This window comes from Zootoca vivipara, chromosome 5 (genome assembly GCF_963506605.1).
Source record: "Zootoca vivipara chromosome 5, rZooViv1.1, whole genome shotgun sequence".
NCBI classification, from domain to species: domain Eukaryota; kingdom Metazoa; phylum Chordata; class Lepidosauria; order Squamata; family Lacertidae; genus Zootoca; species Zootoca vivipara.
In genome coordinates this window covers 45,078,612-45,101,579 of record NC_083280.1, presented here as the reverse complement: position 1 = coordinate 45,101,579, position 22,968 = coordinate 45,078,612, and the positions used below count along the sequence as shown (strand labels likewise).

Genomic DNA, 22,968 nt, shown 5'->3' with positions numbered 1-22,968 from the left:
TTTAACCCACAGCACCACCTGCGTCCCATCTATCATGGTAAGCCCCATTCAAAAAGTCGTATTTCTTATACGGCGAGTATATCCCAAACTCTATATTTTAACTGGAAAAGTTGGGGGGGGGTCTTATACGCCGGAATAGGTATAAGAATTCCTCCTTTCTCCAAAAATCTCTAAAATTGTAACCACCCTATAATTTAAGACTAATGGCCTCACAAAAGGAGTGGACACTTTTTTGGCCTTCTTCAAAATTCAAGTTACAAATGATGCTATGTCATATGGAAGTCGAACCTCTGAAGTGAGAAAGCAGCAAAGGCTCTGAGTGATGGGAAGATGCCATTTATGGTAAGTGTGTTTTCCAGCCTCTATTTTCCCATGATGTGTATTCCATCAGAAGTTAACAGTGAGGTGGTGGTGGTTTTAATGAATGAGTGTTGATAATAATTAAAGATGTTATTTGTGTTAAGTTTTGCTTCCATTTTGCACAGATACTTTAAATGTATTTAAATGTATTATCTGAATCCCAATTATAAGTACGGTAGGCTATTCAAATAATTTAGTTTTCATTCTTCTGATGGAAACAAAGGGAGGATGTCTAATTATTGCCCTCCAGCCCGCACCTCATGCCACCAAGTGCTATGTAGAGCAACCCACATCCCCATTCTATGAACTGTGGCAACCAGCAGATATTAAGGGTGGTTGCACAAAGAGAAAGACTGGAGACAAAGCATTTACTGCATTGCTACAACCAAGAGAGAGCATGGAACAACACCGGCCCTTGGCAGAAACTACACAACAGCTTAGATTAGAAGAATAATTTCCAAGTCTCTAGACATGTGCTTTTCCCAATAAAACAAAGTTATACCTGCTTCTCAATCTCAGCACAGGGGAACCGCTTATTAATGTTAAAATACTTCAGTTTCAATAAACTCTTTTACAGAGCTCTCAAATCTTCAGAAGAGGTTTATTAATATTCTTCTCTATAGGTCTGGTAAACTCTCAAATTATATCATGAGACTAAATGCTGTTGGGGAAGTGAGGGAGAAGAAATTGCTTATATGGCAGAAACTGGACATTTCTCATTTATTAGACTACAAGGCAAAACAAGACAAACCATTACTTGTTATGGCTAGGCCTGACAGGGCTAAAGTGAAAAGTAATTAATTTAATGGCATCCTTGACATAATTTCTCTGTCATCTTTGAAAGAGTCACTGCACTAGCAGCATAGCATCTGTTTAAGGCTTGTTTGTAGAAATATAGCTGCCTATGCACAAACCAAAACAAAGGAGAATAAATTCAAGGCAAAGCATGAACTACAAGGGCAAGGACACAAGTAGAAATTGTATGAACATATATTACTCAAATCTTAAGAATAAATAAATGTAGGCAATAAGTAATGTAGGCAATAAGTAACAGGCCAACAAACTTGTGATAAACAATAATATATATCGAAACCATACAGGTCTTCCTTAGTGGTTTAAAGAAGTACCAAATAATTAGTCACATGAATCTGGTCTCTTAGCCAATATGCCCAAGTGATGTGGTCAAATTACAGTATCTATGAAAAATGAAATACACAGTAATACATAGTCAGTAAAATATTGTTGACATAACGACTCATTACGTATAACAAGTTGCTGTAAAATCAAATTGCTGTGAATATTTTTCCAACAACTTGATTGTTATGAGTAGTGAGCAGTAAGTCTCTTTTGATGATATTAATCCTTATGGTTATATTTACAATATTTTACTGATTATGTAAAATATGATTATTTATATGATTGTTTTACAAATTCCTCAACCCTCTAGAGCTGTTTTAGAAGGGACACAGAGAGAAGAGAGAGTAAGTTATGTTGCACAGCTAAAGTTTGTGGCAGTAGTGTAACTATTTAGTTGAATACCACTCCAGCACTGTAGGTGCCTGCCTAATGCTCCCTGGGAACACTTTCCAAAGGAGCAGATGCCACCCCACTAATGGCCCTGGCTTCGGTATACATAAGACAAACCTCAGAAGCAAACAGCACCACCAAGAGTGTCTCTCATAAGGACCAAAGCAACTGCCAGGGGTATACAAGGCAAGGCATTCCCAGAGCTAACCTAGTCCCAAGCTGTTCAGGGCTTTATATTTCAATAGCAAGTGGCCCAGTAGGATACTGACAGCATCTATCATATCTGAAGCCAGAAGAACTTAGTAGATTGCAAAGACCATTGAGAAAAAAATCTATCAAGATTACCAGGGAAGCCTTCCAAACAAGGAAAAGGATCAATATGGTGAAGCAAAAAGAATATTAGATTCAGGTATGGAGAATTCAGCTTCAAATTTGCTGGACAGCTTTGGCCAATAGGTTCTGGAAGATTTCTTTATGCTGCTTACTTCAAGGCAGCATAAAGAAATATACAGTATATATTTATTTCATATCACAAACCAGGGCTAGGTTAAGGTGAAGATTAACTTGTGCAAGACCAATTCATAAACAAGAAGAATGTATGCAGATATTGAAATAATACTATGTAGCAAGACAGGGTATATAAATTTGAGTTTTAAAAAGTTTTGTAAGTGACTCTAAATAGAACGTGTCTAAAAATAACTTGATTAAAAATTGATCCCACATTTTATACAAGCATCCATTCTAAAATCTATGGGCTGCATCCAACATTAGTCAGAGGGTAGAATCACTAGAATTAAAAAGCATAACTAACTGAAATCCATTAATTTCAATGGGTATACTCTGAGCATATAACCCTTTATTTATAGTTTCTTAAAAATGAATTATGACCCCCCCCCCAAAAAATCAAAATACACCAAATTAAAGCTTGGTCCAAGATACAATAACTACAAATCATAAACTAGAGTATATTTTTGTAGCCATTTTATATTTTTGTAGCCATTTTATTAAAAATGACCATATCAACCAAACAGCATGGGCATTTATATTCTGTGTCATAGAGAAATACTACTGTGTACAGTTACCCTGTCTTTGCTTATGAAAAGTTTGGAATATTTTTGCCCAAAATGCAGTATGTACATCTAAGTCTGTCTTCATGTAAGTGATCTTATTTAGTGTATTTGCATAGCTAGAGAGAGAACTAAACTAATTAATTTGTTTCATAATTACCTCCCTGGTAACTAAGGAAGCAATCCTACAGTCCATTAGAAGACATCCCAGGGACAACAATGCTGTGGTTCTTCCCCTTTGCTGGAAGTTCACTCTCGGGGGCTCCTCTTGTAGCTACAGAAATATTCACAGCTTGCTTTCTTCTGCCATTGGTGCTTCAACAGTTGTCCCACTGTTACTCCATTCTTATCAGCTGCACACTTGGCAGCAGATATGACATCAAGTGTGGGACAAGTGGACGTGGGTTTGGGAGAAAATGGTCTCACAGGCCAAATTGGAACCCATGTCAGGCCGAATTAAACCAATAGCCTGGAAGCTCCTCATAATAACTGTAAAGGGTTAAATGGGGCATACCAAAGGCATGTTAGGCCCAAAGCCCTCCCACAAAGCTCCCCAAGAATAGAGAAAAAGTACACACCAGCCTGAAACTGGCATACTAATGCTTCTTTCCACTGGGGTCAATGAGAAAGAATTTTTTTTAAGCCAAAGGAGTCAGCAAGGGTTTGGAATTGGTGGCTCCACAACTACAATGGTTTCTCCAGAACCAGAAGAATTGCTCTGCTATTTTGAAGTAGAAAGCATAACAAAAGGTTTTAGATAATGTTAATGGGCAAGGCTCTATTTACAAAGCAAAATGCTAACTGGCTGTTGAAACAATTGGTATGCTTTCTTGTTCATGAAACAGATAAATTACAAAATGGAAAACTTGGTTTGATTAAGATGAATTGCACCTCACCATGCAGAAACCACAACACAACGACAGAGAAGAAATTAAATGTGTAAACAAGAACACAGTTTGCAATAACTAACACAAACCAAAATAAGAAACAGATGAATTTAAATAGTTTCCAAAGCGGAACTCCAAGATTAACAGAGGCACAGGAGGATCAAGAAACTCACTTCTCCTACAACATGAAAAAACTGAGAAACAGGGCACCCATTCAATAATAGTTACATCCAATGAAAGCACAATTTCTGAGCAACCAACAGGTACCATTTCTTTAAAGGCCAACACCTTAGACAAAACACAGACATGGGAGCCAGTGTGGTGTAGTGGTTAAGAGCGGTAGGCTCGTAATCTGGGAAACCGGGTTTGCGTCTCCGCTCCTCCACATGCAGCTGCTGGGTGACCTTGGGCTAGTCACACTTCTCTGAAGTCTCTCATCCTCACTCACCTCACAGAGTGTTTGTTGTGGGGGAGGAGGGGAAAGGAGATTGTTAGCCGCTTTGAGACTCCTTCGGGTAGTGTTAAAGCGGGATATCAAATCCAAACTCTTCTTCTTCTTCTTCTTCTTCCTCTTCTTCCTCTTCTTCTTCTTCTTCTTCTTCTTCTTCTTCTTCTTCTTCTTCTTCTTCTTCTTCTTCTTCTTCTTCTTCTTCTGTAATCTACACTAACAAACATTCCCTGCCATCACATAACTTTAGAAACATTTAAGTCTTGAAACTACTCTGACCAGATTTGAGTAGAGCTCAAAAGAAAAGAAACTTTAGTGCACTCAAATGATCACGAAAGCAGAATGATGCAGGCACATTTTCTGTGGAACAGGTTATTAATTCAAACTCAGCAATCTTGTAGTGTAATACAGTTGCAAATAGAAAGATTTTAAAAAGAACAAGAAGCAAAACTCAACTTCTCCAGGTCTACTATTGCAGCAGATAAGGAGTAACTCACAGAAACTCCTGAACTGTAGGGCTGTAAAGGGCACTGGGAAAGCTGCTGTACAATGAATGGTCTGTGCTAAGTGTGCCAGCTTTACAATATTAGTGTCACAACACAAGGCATTTCAAGCTGAATTCTTGCAGTAAGCTAGAAATAGAAGGCTTTGGATTTAGGATCATACATGCTGAGAACAGCCAGTGAAGAAAAACGACAAGAAGGAATGCCAGTGGTTTTAGCCAAGGCTCAGGCAAACAGGATCATTAAAAACACACTTGTCAATTGGAAGAGAGGCAAGCAAAGAACTGCCCACAAGTTTCTTTCCAAACCAAAGCTTTTATGCACTCCATGCTGTCGAACTGAAGCCAAGTTGCTCAGCTTTTTGCAAATGAGCACACCTAGCTTCTTTCTAGAGATAAAACTAAGCTATTTACACAGAACTTAGTCCTATGGTCACATTATACAGTATATGGTGTTACAGGGTGCTAATAACCTAATAACCCATGTCCACAGTTCTTCCTCTAGAAGTCACAAAAAAAGTTCAAACCAAGGCAATGGTCTTTATTCTATCCTTTCTGGAGGATCATTTTCTGCACCTCTGCCAGAGCATCACATAGAATTAGAGAGGGGAAACAAAACCTGGCAGAGAAAAGTTTTGAAAGAGGCATTGAAGGCAGTTGGACTAGATGACCCTTGGGATCCCTTCCAACTCTACAATTCTATGATTCTATGTTTCTTATCTCTGTTAAGGGTTCAAAGCCAGGGAGAGGGCGAGAAAGGCTTTCAATGGGCAATGTATGGTGCTTCTGCGTAGTGGATAGACTAAATGGACAGGATGTGCAGTGCAGCTTTTGTGTCATTTCAGCTCCTACCAAGAAAATACAGTACATTAAGTTACAGTCAAATTATTAGAGTTAAAACAACACCACAGCCTCAGGCTGTAAAGTACAAAGACAGTAATTCATCTTCCCAAACTAGTCAGGGTCACATACTCAGCAACTCTGAATGTCAATCAGTTTTTAATATACTTTAAATGGCTCTTATTATTAATCCTTAATTAATTATTAAGCACTGAATGTTAAACTTGCAGTCTGATTAAACTTTCCAGTCTGATCAAAATCAAAATGTGCCCTTTCACCATTTACAAAATCCACCCTGTAGGGCCAGCCCAACACTGTATTCCTCAACTAATTTGAAGTGGGGGAAAGTATAGACATCAACATATTTCTACTGTTGGTGGTGGGGGCGGGAATCATGATACCTTATTAGCATGTGGGATAAAATAGTAAAGGGAATTTGCTATTTTACAAAGATATTATATATCAGAGAACTATTGCTCAACCAACTTGTTGTTGTTTAGTCGTTTAGTCGTGTCCGACTCTTCGTGACCCCATGGACCATAGCACGCCAGGCACTCCTGTCTTGCACTGCCTCCCGCAGTTTGGTCAAACTCATGTTCGTAGCTTCGAGAACACTGTCCAACCATCTCGTCCTCTGTCGTCCCCTTCTCCTAGTGCCCTCAATCTTTCCCAACATCAGGGTCTTTTCCAAGGATTCTTCTCTTCTCATGAGGTGGCCAAAGTATTGGAGCCTCAGCTTCACGATCTGTCCTTCCAGGGAGCACTCAGGGCTGATTTCCTTAAGAATAGATAGGTTTGATCTTCTAGCAGTCCATGGGACTCTCAAGAGTCTCCTCCAGCACCATAATTCAAAAGCATCAATTCTTCGACGATCAGCCTTCTTTATGGTCCAGCTCTCACTTCCATACATCACTACTGGGAAAACCATAGCTTTAACTATACGGACCTTTGTCGGCAAAGTGATGTCTCTGCTTTTTAAGATGCTGTCTAGGTTTGTCATTGCTTTTCTCCCAAGAAGCAGGCGTCTTTTAATTTCGTGACTGCTGTCACCATCTGCAGTGATCAAGGAGCCCAAGAAAGTAAAATCTCTCACTGCCTCCATTTCTTCCCCTTCTATTTGCCAGGAGGTGATGGGACCAGTGGCCATGATCTTGGTTTTTTTGATGTTGAGCTTCAGACCATATTTTGCGCTCTCCTCTTTCACCCTCATTAAAAGGTTCTTTAATTCCTCCTCGCTTTCTGCCATCAAGGTTGTGTCATCTGCATATCTGAGGTTGTTGATATTTCTTCCGGCAATCTTAATTCCGGCTTGGGATTCATCTAGTCCAGCCTTTCGCATGATGAATTCTGCATATAAGTTAAATAAGCAGGGAGACAATATACAACCTTGTCGTACTCCTTTCCCAATTTTGAACCAATCAGTTGTTCCATATCCAGTTCTAACTGTAGCTTCTTGTCCCACATAGAGATTTCTCAGGAGACAGATGAGGTGATCAGGCACTCCCATTTCTTTAAGAACTTGCCATAGTTTGCTGTGGTCGACACAGTCAAAGGCTTTTGCATAGTCAATGAAGCAGAAGTAGACGTTTTTCTGGAACTCTCTAGCTTTCTCCATAATCCAGCGTATGTTTGCTATTTGGTCTCTGGTTCCTCTGCCCTTTCGAAATCCAGCTTGCACTTCTGGGAGTTCTCGGTCCACATACTGCCTAAGCCTGCCTTGTAGAATTTTAAGCATAACCTTGCTAGCGTGTGAAATGAGCGCAATTGTGCGGTAGTTGGAGCATTCTTTGGCACTGCCCTTCTTTGGAATTGGGATGTAGACTGATCTTCTCCAATCCTCTGGCCATTGCTGAGTTTTCCAAACTTGCTGGCATATTGGGTGTAGCACCTTAACAGCATCATCTTTTAAAATTTTAAATAGTTCAGCTGGAATATCATCACTTCCACTGGCCTTGTTATTAGCAATGCTTTCTAAGGCCCATTTGACTTCACTCTCCAAGATGTCTGGCTCAAGGTCAGCAACCACACTACCTGGGGTGTATGAGACCTCCATATCTCAACCAACTAGTTGGAGGCTCAACCAACTAGCTCAAAGCTAATAAGGCATCACTAATGAAGAAGTACAGTTGCTATAATACAGATACAATAGCAAAAATGAGGTATGTTAATACACAAGTCCAAGTACATTTTGGTGCAATAACCAGGAACATCTATGGTTCCCATAAAAGGTCTGGAAGTTATGTGGAAACAATATGGCTTAAATCATATCCTAAACAATTTTGGTATGGGCTCCCTCCATACAATACCTCACTACTAACCTACCAGATTCAATAAGGCTTTGTTTTACAATGGAATAAGGCCCTTACTACAGCTTTTCATAGTAGTTCTCTCTCTCTCTCTCTCTCTCTCTCTCACACACACACACACACACACACCAGATCAGATCAAGGCAGATTCCCATCTCCAATCGAAACAAATGTGTACAAATCACTATTTAGACAGGCTTGCAGATTACTACAAAGAAACCTTTAATATAGTACTAGCATTTTCATAGCAACATATTCATACCTTGGTTTTCGAACAGCTTAGTTCTTGAACGTATTGGCTCCCGAACACCGCAAACCTGGAAGTGACTGTTCCAGTTTGTGAACTATTTTTGTGAGCCGAATGTCCAACAGGGCTTCTGTGGCTTCTGATTGGCTGCAGTAGCTTCCTGCAGCCAATCAGAAGCTGTACTTTGGTTTCCAAATGTTTGGACTTCCAAGGTACAACAGTATTTCACTTCTACACTACCACTAAAAGTAAGCCTATACATTTTTACTCAGAAATCAGTCATGCAGTGTTCAATGTAGCTCCTTCTTTGGAGGTCTTTAAGCAGAGGCTTGACAGGCATATGTCAAGAATGCTTTGATGGTGTTTCCTGCTCGGCAGGGGGTTGGACTGGATGGCCCTTGTGGTCTCTTCCAATTCTATGATTCTATGATCTTTTTTGCTGTTGTTGATTAATGTTCAGGTAGTGGTCCACTAAGACCCGTAGATCCTTTTCACATGTACTACTGGAGAGCCAGGTGCCCCCCATTTTATATTTGTGCAGCTAGTTCTTCCCGTCTAAGTGCAGAACCTTACATTTGTCCGTTTTGAATTTCATTTTGGTAGTTTGGGCCCAGTTCGCCAATCTGTTAAGATTATCTAGAATCCCGATTCTGTCTTCAGTGGCATTGCCAATTTGGTGTCATCTGCAAATTGTATGAGCATCCCCTCAATACCTTCAGCCAAGTGGTTTATAAAGTTGTTAAACAACAACAGGCCCAGGACAGAACTCTGTAGCACTCCACTTGTCACTTTTTCCCAGGATGACAAGGAACCTTTAGTGAGCACCCTTTGGGTTCGGTCAGTCAACCAGCTACAAAATCACCTAACAGTTATCTTGTCCAGTCCACATTTTACCAGTTTCTGTTCAAAATTATCATGGGAGACTTTGTCAAAAGCCGTACTGAAATCAAGATAAGCTATGTCCACAGCATTCTCCTGATCCAACAAATTTGCAACTCTATTTAAAAAAAAGTAAGATTTGTCTGCATGACTTGTTTTTGAGAAAACCATGGTGGGTTTTAGTAATCACAGCATCCTTTTCTAAGTGCTCACAGACAGGCTGTTTAAATATCTGTTCTAGAACCTTTCCCAGTATTGATGTTGAGCTCACAGGTCAGTAGTTACCTGCGTCTTCTTTTTCTCTCTTTTAGAAGATGGGGACAACATTTGCCCACCTCCAGTCCGCAGGGACCTCTCCTGTTCTCCAAAAATTCTCAAGAGATTATAGATAGAGGCTCTGAGATCACACCCACAAGTTCCTTTAGTACCTTGGGTGCAGCTCATCTGACCCTGGAGATTTGAATTCATTTAAAATAACCAGGTGTTCCCTTACCACCTGTTTTCCTAGCTTGGGCTTCAGCTTCCTCCCTTGCATCCTTTATTCTGTTATCACCAGATCGGGCACTGCTTTACTTTTAGATGGAGACAGAAGCAAAGTAGGTGTTGAGCGGTACCATCTTCTGTCACTCAATAGCATTTCTCAATCTTCACACAAGGGACCTACTAGCCTGCTCTTTCTGTTGCTTCAAGCATAGAAACCTTATTATTATTAACCTCTCCTGCAAGCCTTGCAAGATAGTGCTGTAATTTAACTAGCAGAGTTTACTGTCTACCAATCAGAAACTGAGTGCAAAAGTTCAGCCACAGTGCAGGAATTACCTTGAGAAAAGGTTAACACTAGCAGTAACCTGTTTGCCCAGCTGTATAGCAAATGCAACTCTTAAAGATGTTCCACTGGGCCACAGATCACTAAATTTGATCTGTGGACTTTTAATCAATAATTTGTTTCTTTAGATTTCTAGACTGCTCCAACTTGAAGGCTCAGGGTGCTTAACAAAAAAATGAATGAATAAGTGAAACAGAACAATGTGCATCTTTTGCTATGCCTTCCCAATATATCTGATGCTAAAGACCAGCTCAAACAGGTGGGTTGTACAGTTTTTCCAAAGATGCTCATGCTTGGTAAGTCTGCAGTGAGGAGTTCCACAACTGATGGGTAACCATAAAAGATAAGCCTTTGTGCCCTTTCTTATTGAACTTGAGAAACAGATAATTAGAGAGTTTTCTAAGTGTTTTTTCTAATCATACTAAGATTAAAGGAGCTATATTGCAGAATTCAGAAATCATAGAACTCATTTGGTCCAAGCTGCCCATTAAGTGTTCATGATTAGAGTCAGCACTTACCATGCATGGTTTACCAGCAGCAGGAAACACAGAGAAACTATAAATACCAATAATATTTTATAGTGTAGCCTTAACTGAAGGACCACTTCACATTATGACAGAATTGTCATACAAAAGACACTTCTGTGCAAGACTTAATGGAAAAACTACACATTGATCATAATGTGACCGTATTGTACACATTTTTACTCCAAATTCACAGGGTGTGAAAGTGGGAGAACACAGCCAATTGCAGCTTCTCAGTATGTGTATAAGCCAAGGAGTGAAAAGCACCAATCTAGACCACATGTTATTGATTCCCACACAAAGGTCTTCCAGGTAAGAATCTTGCAACATGTGACAACTTTAGTTCAGAATTAATTCTTATCTATAAATAATACTTCGCTTAGCTTTAAACACAGAACTCTGTTTTAGAGTTATTCAAAGTCTCAGTTTGCACGTAATACTAAGCCAAACATGGCTAAGCATGAATGTGCAACCATGCAGCTACTCACCCCAAAAATCACAGCTACTTCACTCCTCCCCAGATTCTCCTGCTGCCACAGTACCCAGAGCCAAGCCATAGCTCTTAAGTGTTACCGGTACAACAAATCTGAACTCGTCATATGTCTCTCTCAGACAAACCATGAATGGTAAGCCAAGAACACTGCTACAAATCTTGGGATCCATTATCTTGTGCTTACATATTTGTTCATGCTCTTTTTTACACAAACACGTGACTTTGGCCCATATACAACTTTTGTGTCATGAGAGACACTTTTTCAGAAAAGGGAGATGTACATATAAAAAACCAAAGTGTGGACACATAAAATATATGTAACAAGGTAAATAAGAAAGATGCATAGAGGAGGGAGCAAGGATTCCATATCATATGCTTATACACGTTGTCTGCTGAAAAATGTTAAATCACCTCTTTAGTAATATAATAATACTCAACAAAGTATGCAGACTCAGAAATGAGTAGGGCAGTAGATGAAATCCTATTATTACCAGGGGGGAAGTGAGGGCGAAAGAAACTGTTTGCTACTCTACAATTGCACCATGCAAGCAGCAAATTTGTTTTGAGTAATATTCAGCATCCCAAGAATCTCTGTTCTCATTAAAAAAAAATTCCAGCCCTTAAAGCTCCTTTTTGCATTCATCTTCCCCACACCCATCACCAACCACCACCATCCCACCTTTTTTGAATTCCTCAAGCATGGCGTCAAGCTTGGTGTCATTGAAGACAAAGTGCAGTGGGTGGTTATAGAAACGGGTTATGGTCTTGAGCGGAGTGCAGTCATCAGGATCCACAAAGGCCAAGTCCTTGACAAAAAGGAGGTCCACAATGTTGGAGCGTTCCCCTTCGAATACAGGAATACGGGTATAACCACTTTCCATGATTTCAGACATAGTGTTGAAATCAAGCACAGCCTCAGCAGTAATCATGAAGCAGTCCCGTAGTGGAGTCATTACATCCTCCACCGTCTTTGTGCGCAGTTCCAGCGCCCCTTGAATTATATTCAGCTCCTCCTTAACTAGGTCATTGTAGGGGTCAGTAACCCTCAACATTTCAAGTAGTTTCTCACGGTTGTAGACAGTACCTATCTCCTGCCCTAAGACACAGTCTAGAAGCTTGCTGACCGGGTAAGAGGCCGGGAAGGTCATCATCATGAAAAACTTGGTGAGGAAGATGGTGTTGGCGCCTACGGCAAGGCCGTGCCGGGAACAAATAGCTTGCGGCACAATCTCACCGAAGATGACGATACCAATAGTGGAGGCCACCACGGCCACCAGTCCAGAACCAGCAATATCATCAAGCAGGATGGTCAGAGTGGTGTTGACCAATACATTGCCCAACAGCAGAGAGCAGAGCAAGTAATTCCCCTGGCGGCGCACAGGCTCAATACGCTTAGCGTAATTCTTCTCTTTTTCTGTCCCACAGTTCTGCACAATACGCAACTCCATAGGGTCGAGGGCCATAAGTCCCAGGTTGAGTCCACTGAACATGCCAGAGAGGCACAGTAAGAGGGAGATGAATATCACCTGAAGCCAGAAGGGCAACAAGAATTTCTTCTCCTCTCCCACTATCATCCTGGTATCCTCACCATCATGGTAGATCCAGGTGGTCTCGGTCCACGGGCCCCCATCGGGGCCAATAATGCTCCCTCCCCCACCGCTGCCCCCGGCGGAGCTCCCTGGCCCACCCAGGATAGCTGGGGAGGACACGGAGGTGCACAGGTAATAGCACTTGCTCTTCTCCGTTTTTCGCAACGGCTTGATAACGATCTCGATGACCCCCGACGTGCGGCGGTTGAGGGTGATGTGCGGCTGGATGATGATGTCCGAGGTGCGAATGCCGCAGCGTTGCGGGGCCGGGGAGGAAGAGCCCACGGGGGCCGGGCCGTCCTCTTGCTCAGCCGGCGGCCGCCTGCCTTCGCCATCCCTCCACCGGACATGCTCGGTGAAGGCGATGCGGGACCAGGTCTCGTTGTTGATGTTCTGCCCGTAGACCCGCAGCTTGACCCGGCTCCTCTCGCTCACTCGCAGCACGCCCTTCTCCATGAACGACACGTCGTTCGTGTCCTCCAGCCGCAGCCCGATGATCACCGTCTCCTCAGAGTCGGAGGCGCCGGGCAGTAAGGAGGAGGAGGCGCCGGCAGCTGAGGCTGAGGCGGCGCGCGGCGGCTGCTCTCCCAGGCAGCGGCTGAGGAGGATGCCCAGCAGCAGCGGCAGCAGCAGCGGCGACCGCAGCGTGACCCGCGTCTCCCTCTCGCCGCCTCCCCCCGGACCGGCTAGGAGCCAGGCGGCAGCCGCGGGCAGCGGTGCGGCCATATTCCCGTCAGGGACAGGTCGCCACTACCACGGCCACAGTAAGCGGGGCAGCTCCATCGCGACGACGCTCAACGGCCACGGCGAGCTGCGAATCCCTCGAGGGATGCCAAGCGACTGCCGGGCCTCGGCCAGGAGCTACTCCAACCCCTACCCCTGAGGGGAACGGGGGGAGGGGGGCACAGTGCCCGCGCGTGCGCGTCAGCCAATCAGGCGAGTACAAGCGGGGCAACGAGCTGGAGTAGGGAGGGGAAGAAAAAACAACCGTCCAATCGGAGAGCGCGCATGCGATAAGGTAGGGGGGGAGGCTAAAGGCAGAGAGCCGGCCGGCCGCCTGCCTGCGCACGGGAGCCACAGTGGGAGGAGGAGGAGAGCTTCGCTGGGATTACGGGCTCGCCGGCGGAGGCTCCAGCAGGACGGGGAACGAGGCCTGAGGAACGGCGCATGTTGCAGGGAATGAACAACGCAAGCGAGACTCCGCTTGCGCGCTCCGTCCTCATTCAGTAACTCTTATTACAGCCGCGTCCGCGAAAAGGGGGCGGGTTCGCGGTGCGCTCCGCCCCCTTTTCCCAAATTAAAGAAGCGCATGACTGCTGTGTGTATGTGTGTGAGCACTTGCCGGCCTGAACGACGAGCCAATTGGAAGAGAGGAGAGCGGCGATTGGTGGGAAGAGTGGCCAATAGAGGCGAGAGCTTTGTGCCGGCTCCTCTTGAGATGTTAAGCGCGAAACTGCTCGTGCATGAAGGATGCGCTCGTTCCCTCAGGTCCGCCCTCCTCGACCTCACTGTCACAAAGGCACGTTTCCCCTGTGGGCATTTTTGTTTACGGTCTTTGACGGTTTTTCCTCTTTTAAGGCGGCTGTTCTGGTCGGGCTATTAAAACTCATAAAAATATCACATTCATAGATTGCGGAGACAATGGGTCTGTGAAACCCTGCTCTCCCAATTGTCCATGTAATAAATGTCTTCAACTGTGCGGTAAAAGTGTATTTAACAGATAACGTACAATGAGAATGTTTGGAAATCTTTTTTTAAAACCTCAACTACTTTTTCTTTATTTTTTGCCATAAATTGTAGTGTCATGTGTATTGTATACAGATATCTGAGGACTAGATGTCTATCCCAAAATGGCTGAAGTACTTCCAGATCATTCACAAAATAAAAATTGGCAAACAATAATCCCAAGACTCAGGCGCTGTGGTTAAACCACTGAGCCTAGGGCTTGCTGATCAGAAGGTCGGCGGTTCGAATCCCTGTGACGGGGTGAGCTCCCGTTGCTCGGTCCCAGCTCCTGCCAACCTAGCAGTTCGAAAGCACGTAAAAATGCAAGTAGATAAATAGGAACCGCTACAGCGGGAAGGTAAACGGCGTTTCCATGTGCTGCTCTGGTTTGCCAGAAGCGGCTTTGTCATGCTGGCCACATGACCTGGAAGCTATACGCCGGCTCCCTCGGCCAATAATGCGAGATGAGCGCGCAACCCCAGAGTCGGTCACGACTGGACCTAATGGTCAGGGGTCCCTTTACCTTTTTAATCCCAAGACTGGCTACTAGAAAACTCTGCAAGTCCAACATCTGTAAATCTCTCAGAATGGAGACAAGAAGTACCTAAATAGTTATTTGAAGCTAAATGGAAAGCTGCAAGTTAGGGTGTGGTTATGATGAAAGTGTGAATGTTGCATGTTTTTACACTTCTGTATCAAAACATGACCGAGTTGTGTTCATGCACACACTCACAGTTAAGCTATTCTGACAACATCTAGAAAGTGGAAATGTATAGTTACAGACACCTGGTTTACTAGGATAGTCTAAAATGGGACATTTTCACACACAAAGGGCACAAAGTTTATGGTATCATGGAAGCCAACATTCCAACACAGAGCAAACAAAACTGCACATGGAATGGAATGCTAAACACTCTCTCTCTCTCTCTCTCTCTCTCTCTCTCTCTCTCTGTGATTTTAAAATTGAGTGATTTTTATCCCAGGGCAGTTTACAAACAAAAAGAGCTACATATTATAACTATAACACACAACATGTCAGTTTAAAGCTTCTCTAAAATACTACCATATTATGTAGCAAACAGATATTCATCAGATTGCAGCTAGCCTTGAAGCGATTACACTCCCACAAAGGCCTAAACAAAAGGGAACATCTTCAGCTGTGCTGGAAACCAAATAAGAATGGCAGCAAAAAATACCTCAAAGCAAATTCCATAGTTGAGAGTGTGACTGTCCCAAACAGGGTGGTATAAGGAAACTATTTGGATCCTATGCCATTTAAGGCTTTGTAAATTAACATTAACACATTGAACTGGACTCAGTAGAACACAGGCAACTGGTGCAGCTCCTGAAGAACCAGTATTATGTGGTTCCAATGAGCTGTACTGCTTAGCATTTAGCACTTTAACAATTGCATTCCGCAAAAGCTGTAGCTTCCAAACCATCTTCAAGGCTAGCCATCTTTCCAGAAGCACAGAGGTGAAAAACATGGGGCCCTCCAGATGTTTTTGGTCTCCCAACTCCTGACAGCCCCAGCCAATATGGAAATGCTCAGGGGTGATGGGAGATGTAGTCCAATAACATCTGGTGGGCCAAAGATTGCAATCAATATCTATCAGGTCTGTTGGGGGTAACAGTGCCATTTATTTCAGTGGGGTGTAGATTATATAATTCCTTCAGATCATTGCTGTTTCAGATCTATATACACTTATAGCCCAACTATGTTGATTCAGAAATGCCCCATTGTCTTCACTGATAAATAGACTTAGCACTACCTAGTAAGTCTGTTTTTATTTCCTTTATTTGTACAGTATATTAAACATTTATGTAGCACCTTCCATTCCAATCTTTTGGCAGTTTACAAACTTATATGGTATGATATATACTGCCATATATACTGCCCCTCCATACATTTAGCAACATAAATGTACTTGTATGGAGCTTAATATTGTTTTTCCCTGTGGTTTAGATCAGATATTTTACCTCTTCGGTCTTCTTTTTATTGCAGTGCAGCTCCCTCTGGTGCCAAAATCAAACACCAAACTAATCACAATACAATCCTATATTTGTCTACTCAAAAGGAAGTACCACCGAGATATGTGGGATTTACTCCCAGAGTCGGTCACGACTGGACCTAATGGTCAGGGGTCCCCTTTACCTTTTTAAGTGGGTATAGGAAAGATAACTAAAGTTGTACAAACATGTACATCAAAAATGGCTAACCAGTGGACCTCCAGATGTCCACATTCCATTAGCCCCAGCCAGCACAACCAATTGAAAGGGATTAACGAACCTGAAGTCCAGCAAAATCTGGCAGGCCACTGGTTTGTCATGCCTCATTCACTCTCAGCTCCTTTTGCTTTGCCAGCCATATAAAAACATTCTCCAGTGGGTCATGTAACCTGCATTTGCAAGGCATTTGTAATAGGTAAGTAATATTAAAGTTGGATTTTATGGTGTTTTTGTATTTAGATTTTCTATCTTGACCAGGATCAGGGCAGTTGGCTGTCCAATATTCTTTTGCCTAGTGCCTCTAGCATTGAATGCCTTAGTTGTACACACCCCACTCCTCTGAGCAGTGAGAATTTCCCTTTCAGTTTTTGTTTCCTTTGGATGTGGGAGGGGGCACTGGACACTTTTGGAGCATTTGTAGTCACAAAATTAGATAGCACAAGGATTGGAGGGTTACACTTGAATAGTGGGGGGCAGGAGCTGTAACTGGGGAGATATCGTGGTGATAATTTCTTGAGGTTTGTTTCTCCCTGGTTTTTTACTTAAAACAGGTGGTCTGGCATCACTCCTCAGACTCTCCTTTCCACTGTAGGCAGTATGAGGAAGGGGAAATGTTTGGAACATCAACCCAATTTAAAACAACGCTCTCATGAATCAGATTTGAGTGATAAACACCTGAATCAGCTTCACAATGCTCATCAATTCTATCCATCTGTCATGTGTGAGTTACTGCTCATTAAAATATCAGGAAATGTCCCTGTTTATCCGGGGCTTATCTTATTCAGTCTAGTTCTACTCCATTTGATTCCTTCCTTCCTTCCTCCAAATCATAGAATTCTAGAGTTGGAAGGGACCACAAGGGCCATCTAGTCCAACCCCTGCAGAATCTTTTGGTATCCCAACAGTTGTTCATTCGTTCATTTGTCCATTCCTTCCAAGACTGAAAAGGGATAAGCTGCTCTCTTGATACACAATTGTGCAAACAAGCCCTTGGTTTCAAAATGCAATCAGACTGGTTTACTGCTTGGTGCTTTTTAAGAACAGAACAGTACTAAAAATATGGAGCACCTTTGTTGCTTTCTTATCCGAGTTTTTATGAGGCCCTACAATAAAGCAATTAAAAATTAACCTGACAGGCTTCAGTCTCAATGATTTCCTGCTGTATATCTGGCCCCCTGCTCCTGATTTGACATTTTATTTATTTTTCTTGCTTGCTGGGAGATTGGACATTTAATATTGATAAGGTCAATTCACTTAACAGCAACTTCTTAGCATATGGCAGCCCCAGGGTTCTAACCAGATCAAAACAGCATCTTAAAAGCGATATGCAAGGAATTACCATAAATAATACTTGCTGTTTTATCTCGCAGTAAGAGACCATGAAAGCCATCATTTGTTTTCTAAAGGTAGCATTTGGCTTAATTAATGTACAAATTGGAGGAAGCTACAGATTTAGGTGCTAAATCTGAAAAGGCTTTAAACAGGGGTTGTGGGGAGGAGGGAAGAGCAGCCAGTGGCCTTCCATATGTTGTTGAACTCCAATTCCTATCAGCCCTAGCCAGAATAACAAATGGACAGGCATTCTGGGAACTGTAGTCCAGCAACATCTGCAGGGCCACAGGTTTGCCACCCAATTTAAAAGATGGCCAAAATGCTCTCGCCAAGAAAAACACCTAATTCTAGGGTTAGCTGAAATATGGACGGATATTCTATAAACATAGTTTCAGAGTGAATATAATTCATAGTTAAACATCAATTCTCAATTTTTAGTGTTATAATGGATCTTTATTAATCTACCATTCTTAAAGGGAGAAGAATAGCTTTCCAGAGTAGGCTGTTCAAACATGCTCCACATCTGGGTTTTTCGAACATCAGTGAAGCAACATAAGAATGCCAGGATTTCCCTTGCTGGGTCAGGATAAAGGTTCATGAGACAACAGTGAACAGCCACTTGCTGCATGAAAGCGCACAAGCAAGGCATAATGGAGCAATCTGTCCCTGGCTTCTCCAAACCATCTTGTACAGAACTCATATCCTCTATCCAGTCATGTGGTACCCATGCGAAAGACCTTCCAATAAAGTGTCTCTAGCCCCTCTTATAGCAAAATTCCAGCTTAAACTGAAGAAAGTAGAAAAACCACTGGGCCAGTAAGACACAATCTAAATCAAATCCCTTATGAATAAACAGTAGAAGTGAGGAACAGGTTTAAGGATTTAGATTTGGTGGACAGAGTGCCTGAAGAACTATGGATGAAGGCTCGTAACATTATACAGGAGGCAGCAAAGAAAACCATCCCAATGAAAAGGAAATGCAAGAAAGCAAAGTGGCTGTCCAATGAGATCTTACAAATAGCGGCAGAGAGAAGGCAAGCAAAATGAGAGGGAGATAGTGAAAGATACAGAATGCAGATTTCCAAAAAATAGCAAGGAGAGACAAGAGGGCCTTCTTAAATGAGCGATGCAAAGAAATAGATGAAAACAACAGAATGGGGAAAAACAGAGATCTGTTCTATAAAATTGGAGATGTGAAAGGAACATTTTGTACGAAGATTACCTTAATAAAGGACAAAAGTAGAAAGGACCTAACAGAAGCAGAAGACATCAAGAAACGGTGGCAAGAATACGCAGAGGAATTATATCAGAAAGATATGGAGGTCAGACATCCTGGAGAGTGAAGTCAAATGGGCCTTAGAAAGCACTGCTAATAACAAGGCCAGTGGAAGTGAGGATATACCAGCTGAACTATTTAAATTTTTAAAAGATGATGCTGTTAAAGTGCTACACTCAATATGCCAGCAAGTTTGGAAAACTCAGCAGTGGCCAGAGGATTGGAGAAGATCAGTCTACAGCCCAATCCCAAAGAAGGGCAGTGTCAAAGAATGCTCCAACTACCGTACAATTGTGCTCATTTCACACGCTAACAAGGTTATGCTTAAAATTCTACAAGGCAGGCTTAGGCAGTATGTGGACCGAGAACTCCCAGAAGTGCAAGCTGGATTTCGAAGGGGCAGAGGAACCAGAGACTAAATAGCAAACATGCGCTGGATTATGGAGAAAGCTAGAGAGTTCCAGAAAAAAATCTACTTCTGCTTCATTGACTACGCAAAAGCATTTGACTGTGTTGACCACAGCAAACTATGGCAAGTTCTTAAAGAAATGGGAGTGCCTGATCACCACATCTGTCTCCTGAGAAATCTCTATGTGGGACAAGAAGCTACAGTTAGTACTGGATATGGAATAACTGATTGGTTCAAAATTGGGAAAGGAGTACGACAAGGCTGTACATTGTCTCCCTGCTTATTTAACATACACAGAATTCATCATGCGAAAGGCTGGACTGGATGAATCCCAAGCCGGAATTAAGATTGCCGGAAGAAATATCAACAACCTCTGATATGCTGATGACACAACCTTGATGGCAGGAAGTGAGGAGGAATTAAGAAACCTTTTAATGAGGGTGAAAGAGGAGAGTGCAAAATATGGTCTGAAGCTCAACATCAAAAATACTAAGATCATGGCTGCTGGTCCCATCACCTCCTGGCAAATAGAAGAGAAAGAAATGGAGGCAGTGAGAGATTTTACTTTCTTGGGTTCCATGATCACTGCAGATGGTGACAGCAGTCACGAAATTAAAAGACGCCTGCTTCTTGGGAGAAAAGCAATGACAAAGCTAGACAGCATCTTAAAAAGCAGAGACATTACCTTGCCGACAAAGGTCCGTATAGTTAAACCTATGGTTTTTCCAGTAGTGATGTATGGAAGTGAGACCTGGACCATAAAGAAGGCTGATCGCCGAAGAATTGATGCTTTTGAATTATGGTGCTGGAGGAGACTCTTGAGAGTCCCATGGACTGCAAGAAGATCAAACCTATCCATTCTTAAGGAAATCAGCCCTGAGTGCTCACTGGAAGGACAGATCCTGAAGCTAAGGCTCCAATATTTTGGCCACCTCAAGGGAAGAGAAGACTCTCTGGAGAAGACCCTGATGTTGGGAAAGATGGAGGGCACAAGGAGAAGGGGACGACAGAGGACGAGATGGTTGGACAGTGTTCTCGAAGCTACCAACATAAATCAGACCAAACTGCGGGAGGCAGTAGAAGACAGGAGTGCCTAGCGTGCTCTTGTCCATGGGGTCACAAAGAGTTGGACACGACTAAACAACAACAACTAGCCCCTCAAATACCAACATGTGTGTCAGATATTCCCTACCTCCAACAATGCACAATCCACATTATTCTGAGAGCCCCGCCCCCGGGGTTGCAGGGAGGTTTGTGTGAGCAAATTCCCCATTTGTTTCCTGCTAATTCCAATCCATAATATCAAGCTGCTGTTGCAAACATATAATTCAAATCTGTCACATAAATTTAAACAGCATTACTGATTTCTGGAATTGTTAGATGCTGTTACTCGATTTGTAATTCTCAGTTTAGGAATAAATCATTCACAGGCTACAAGTTATGGGTTGAAGGGCTATATAAGATTTTTTTTTCTTAGAACGCAGCTTGTTGTCTTTACTACCAAAGCAGCAGGAACAACTGCTTCGATTTAATTGAGGGGCCAAAGAGCAAAGTATTGCGAACCTGTTCAGATGTTTGGAGATACCACAAGATTTCTTACCCAGCAGTTTGTAATCTGTTGTTGCTAACCTGTTTGGTTACTTCCTTCCCCCTCTTGCAATCTCTCCATCTTTTGCTGCTCTCAGGCCAATTGTGAAAAACATGCAACTTACTTCAAAGCAAAGATGTCACAAAAGTTAACTAAGCTGCCAGTTTCCACAGTAGCAATGAGTTTACAGGTCTCAATCAATGTATGTCAGCCCAATATATGAGGGAATCATGCTTAGGCTGTGTTTACCATGCATGCCAGGCATTTCCAGTGCTGGGTTTTCAATCCTGGTTTATACTATGCTATCCAAAATATGCATATATATCCTGTACTTTGTCATAAAATACTACTGTTTGATGCATAGTTTCTCAAACCAGCTTCATGTGTCCTTAAGCTGTTCTTATTTTGTCTCTAGCCAAGGTGTAAAGATATCCCTGCCCTGTTAGCACCCCCTTGATGTGCACAGAAATGAATCTGACACTAATGAAGTCTTGTTGATGTAAACAGCTGGGTGGTGAAAACAGTTGTGAAACACATTAAAGAAAACAACTTCACAGTTCTCTAAGGTATAATATTAACCCTTAATCTGTTTATTCTTCCAAAAGCAAAGACTGATGCTGCATACAAATTTAAAGGCACATGTAAAGCACATCTCTACCTGCCCGTCCACGAATTCTGAGAACTGTAGTTTGTTAAGGGTGCCGGAACTGTAGCTCTGTGGGTAAAGTACAGTTCCCAGGATTCTTGTGGAGGGTGTCTTTAAATGTATGGGGAGAACAGAGCCTGAGTCACACATGCATGACTGCAAGCTGACACTTTAGCTGACTTAATTGAAATGCACCACGTTTGAAGTTATATCAGATAATGCAAAACTTCAACTTGGGGTGCTGGATCCACACATGCAAGCAATGATTACACGGTAATAGTGATTGTGGATAAGGTTGTATGCGTGAACCAACCAGTAGCCGTCAAGAAATCTAAGGCCATGTTTATAGAATCAGTGCTAAGCTTCGATGCCAGGAAAGATCCAGGAAGTTTTTAAACTTTTTGGCCCTTGCTGACATGCCAAGTGCTAATAGAGTAGGAAAGCAAAGCAAAATGTCCTGGCATTTAACAATGGCCTTTTAACAAATGTGCGCTTGAAAGGGAGTCATACTGATGAAACTCTCTAGTAGCCTCCACAGGGGTTTTGAAAAGCTGCGGTTAAGATTTCATGTCTTTTTAATGAAGGGAGTTTTCACAGCCATCAGCACTTTCATTCGTACTCTAAAGATCATCTTTGATACCAAAATTAATTAGAGAAAATATCCCAGCAGGAATGTTTTCAAAAAGCATTTATGAATAATAGCAAAGGGTGGGGGGATGGCTGAAGAGGTCTATTTAGACACCTGCATTCTTCATCTGTAATTTCTGGCACCAAACAGGGCTCCTGTGCTGAGTTTATTTTTAGCCAAACCCCTAAACAGGGGAGGCTGGTCCCTAGGGCAAATGCGACAGAGCCCTACCATTGTTTTTTCCTGCACTCTAAAATCCAATGCTAGAACTCAGCAGTCCTGTGTCCTATAACCTCATATTCATAATTTTTTCTACCATTCAGAGACTCCCAGGAGTCTTTTCTGTCCAACTTTTTATATGCAGAACTGAAAAATCACAGGTAAATCTAGGCATTTGATGCAGACTTGGAGAAACGTAACATTTCTAGGTGTCCAACTTTTCTCCTTGGCCACAGTTGTCCATATACTGGTAACTTCACAGTTGGATTACTGCATTATATGTGTGGCAGTGGCTACCCTTGAGGTTGATCTGGAGACTGCAGCTGGTGCAGAATACAGTGGCTGGGCTGCTTGTGGGGTCAAACTCCTGCTGGCATATAACACCTTGCTCTGAGGATTTGCACCGTTTGCCAATCTGCTA

At 42.5% G+C, this 22,968-nt stretch overlaps 1 protein-coding gene across 2 annotated transcripts in view; it reads right to left on the bottom strand.

The window, feature by feature from the left end:
• Positions 1–13,396, bottom strand: part of CNNM2 (cyclin and CBS domain divalent metal cation transport mediator 2) — a 119,524-nt gene extending 106,128 nt beyond the window's left edge. For both annotated transcript variants that reach the window (XR_004693640.2, XM_035132645.2), the window contains exon 1: positions 11,586–13,396. Coding sequence is in view for 1 of the 2 variants with exons in the window: in XM_035132645.2 (XP_034988536.2) it covers positions 11,586–13,221 (1,636 nt within the window). In the remaining variant the exon portion in view is untranslated. The remainder of the gene's footprint in view (positions 1–11,585) is intronic.
• Between the last annotated feature and the right edge of the window lie 9,572 nt (positions 13,397–22,968).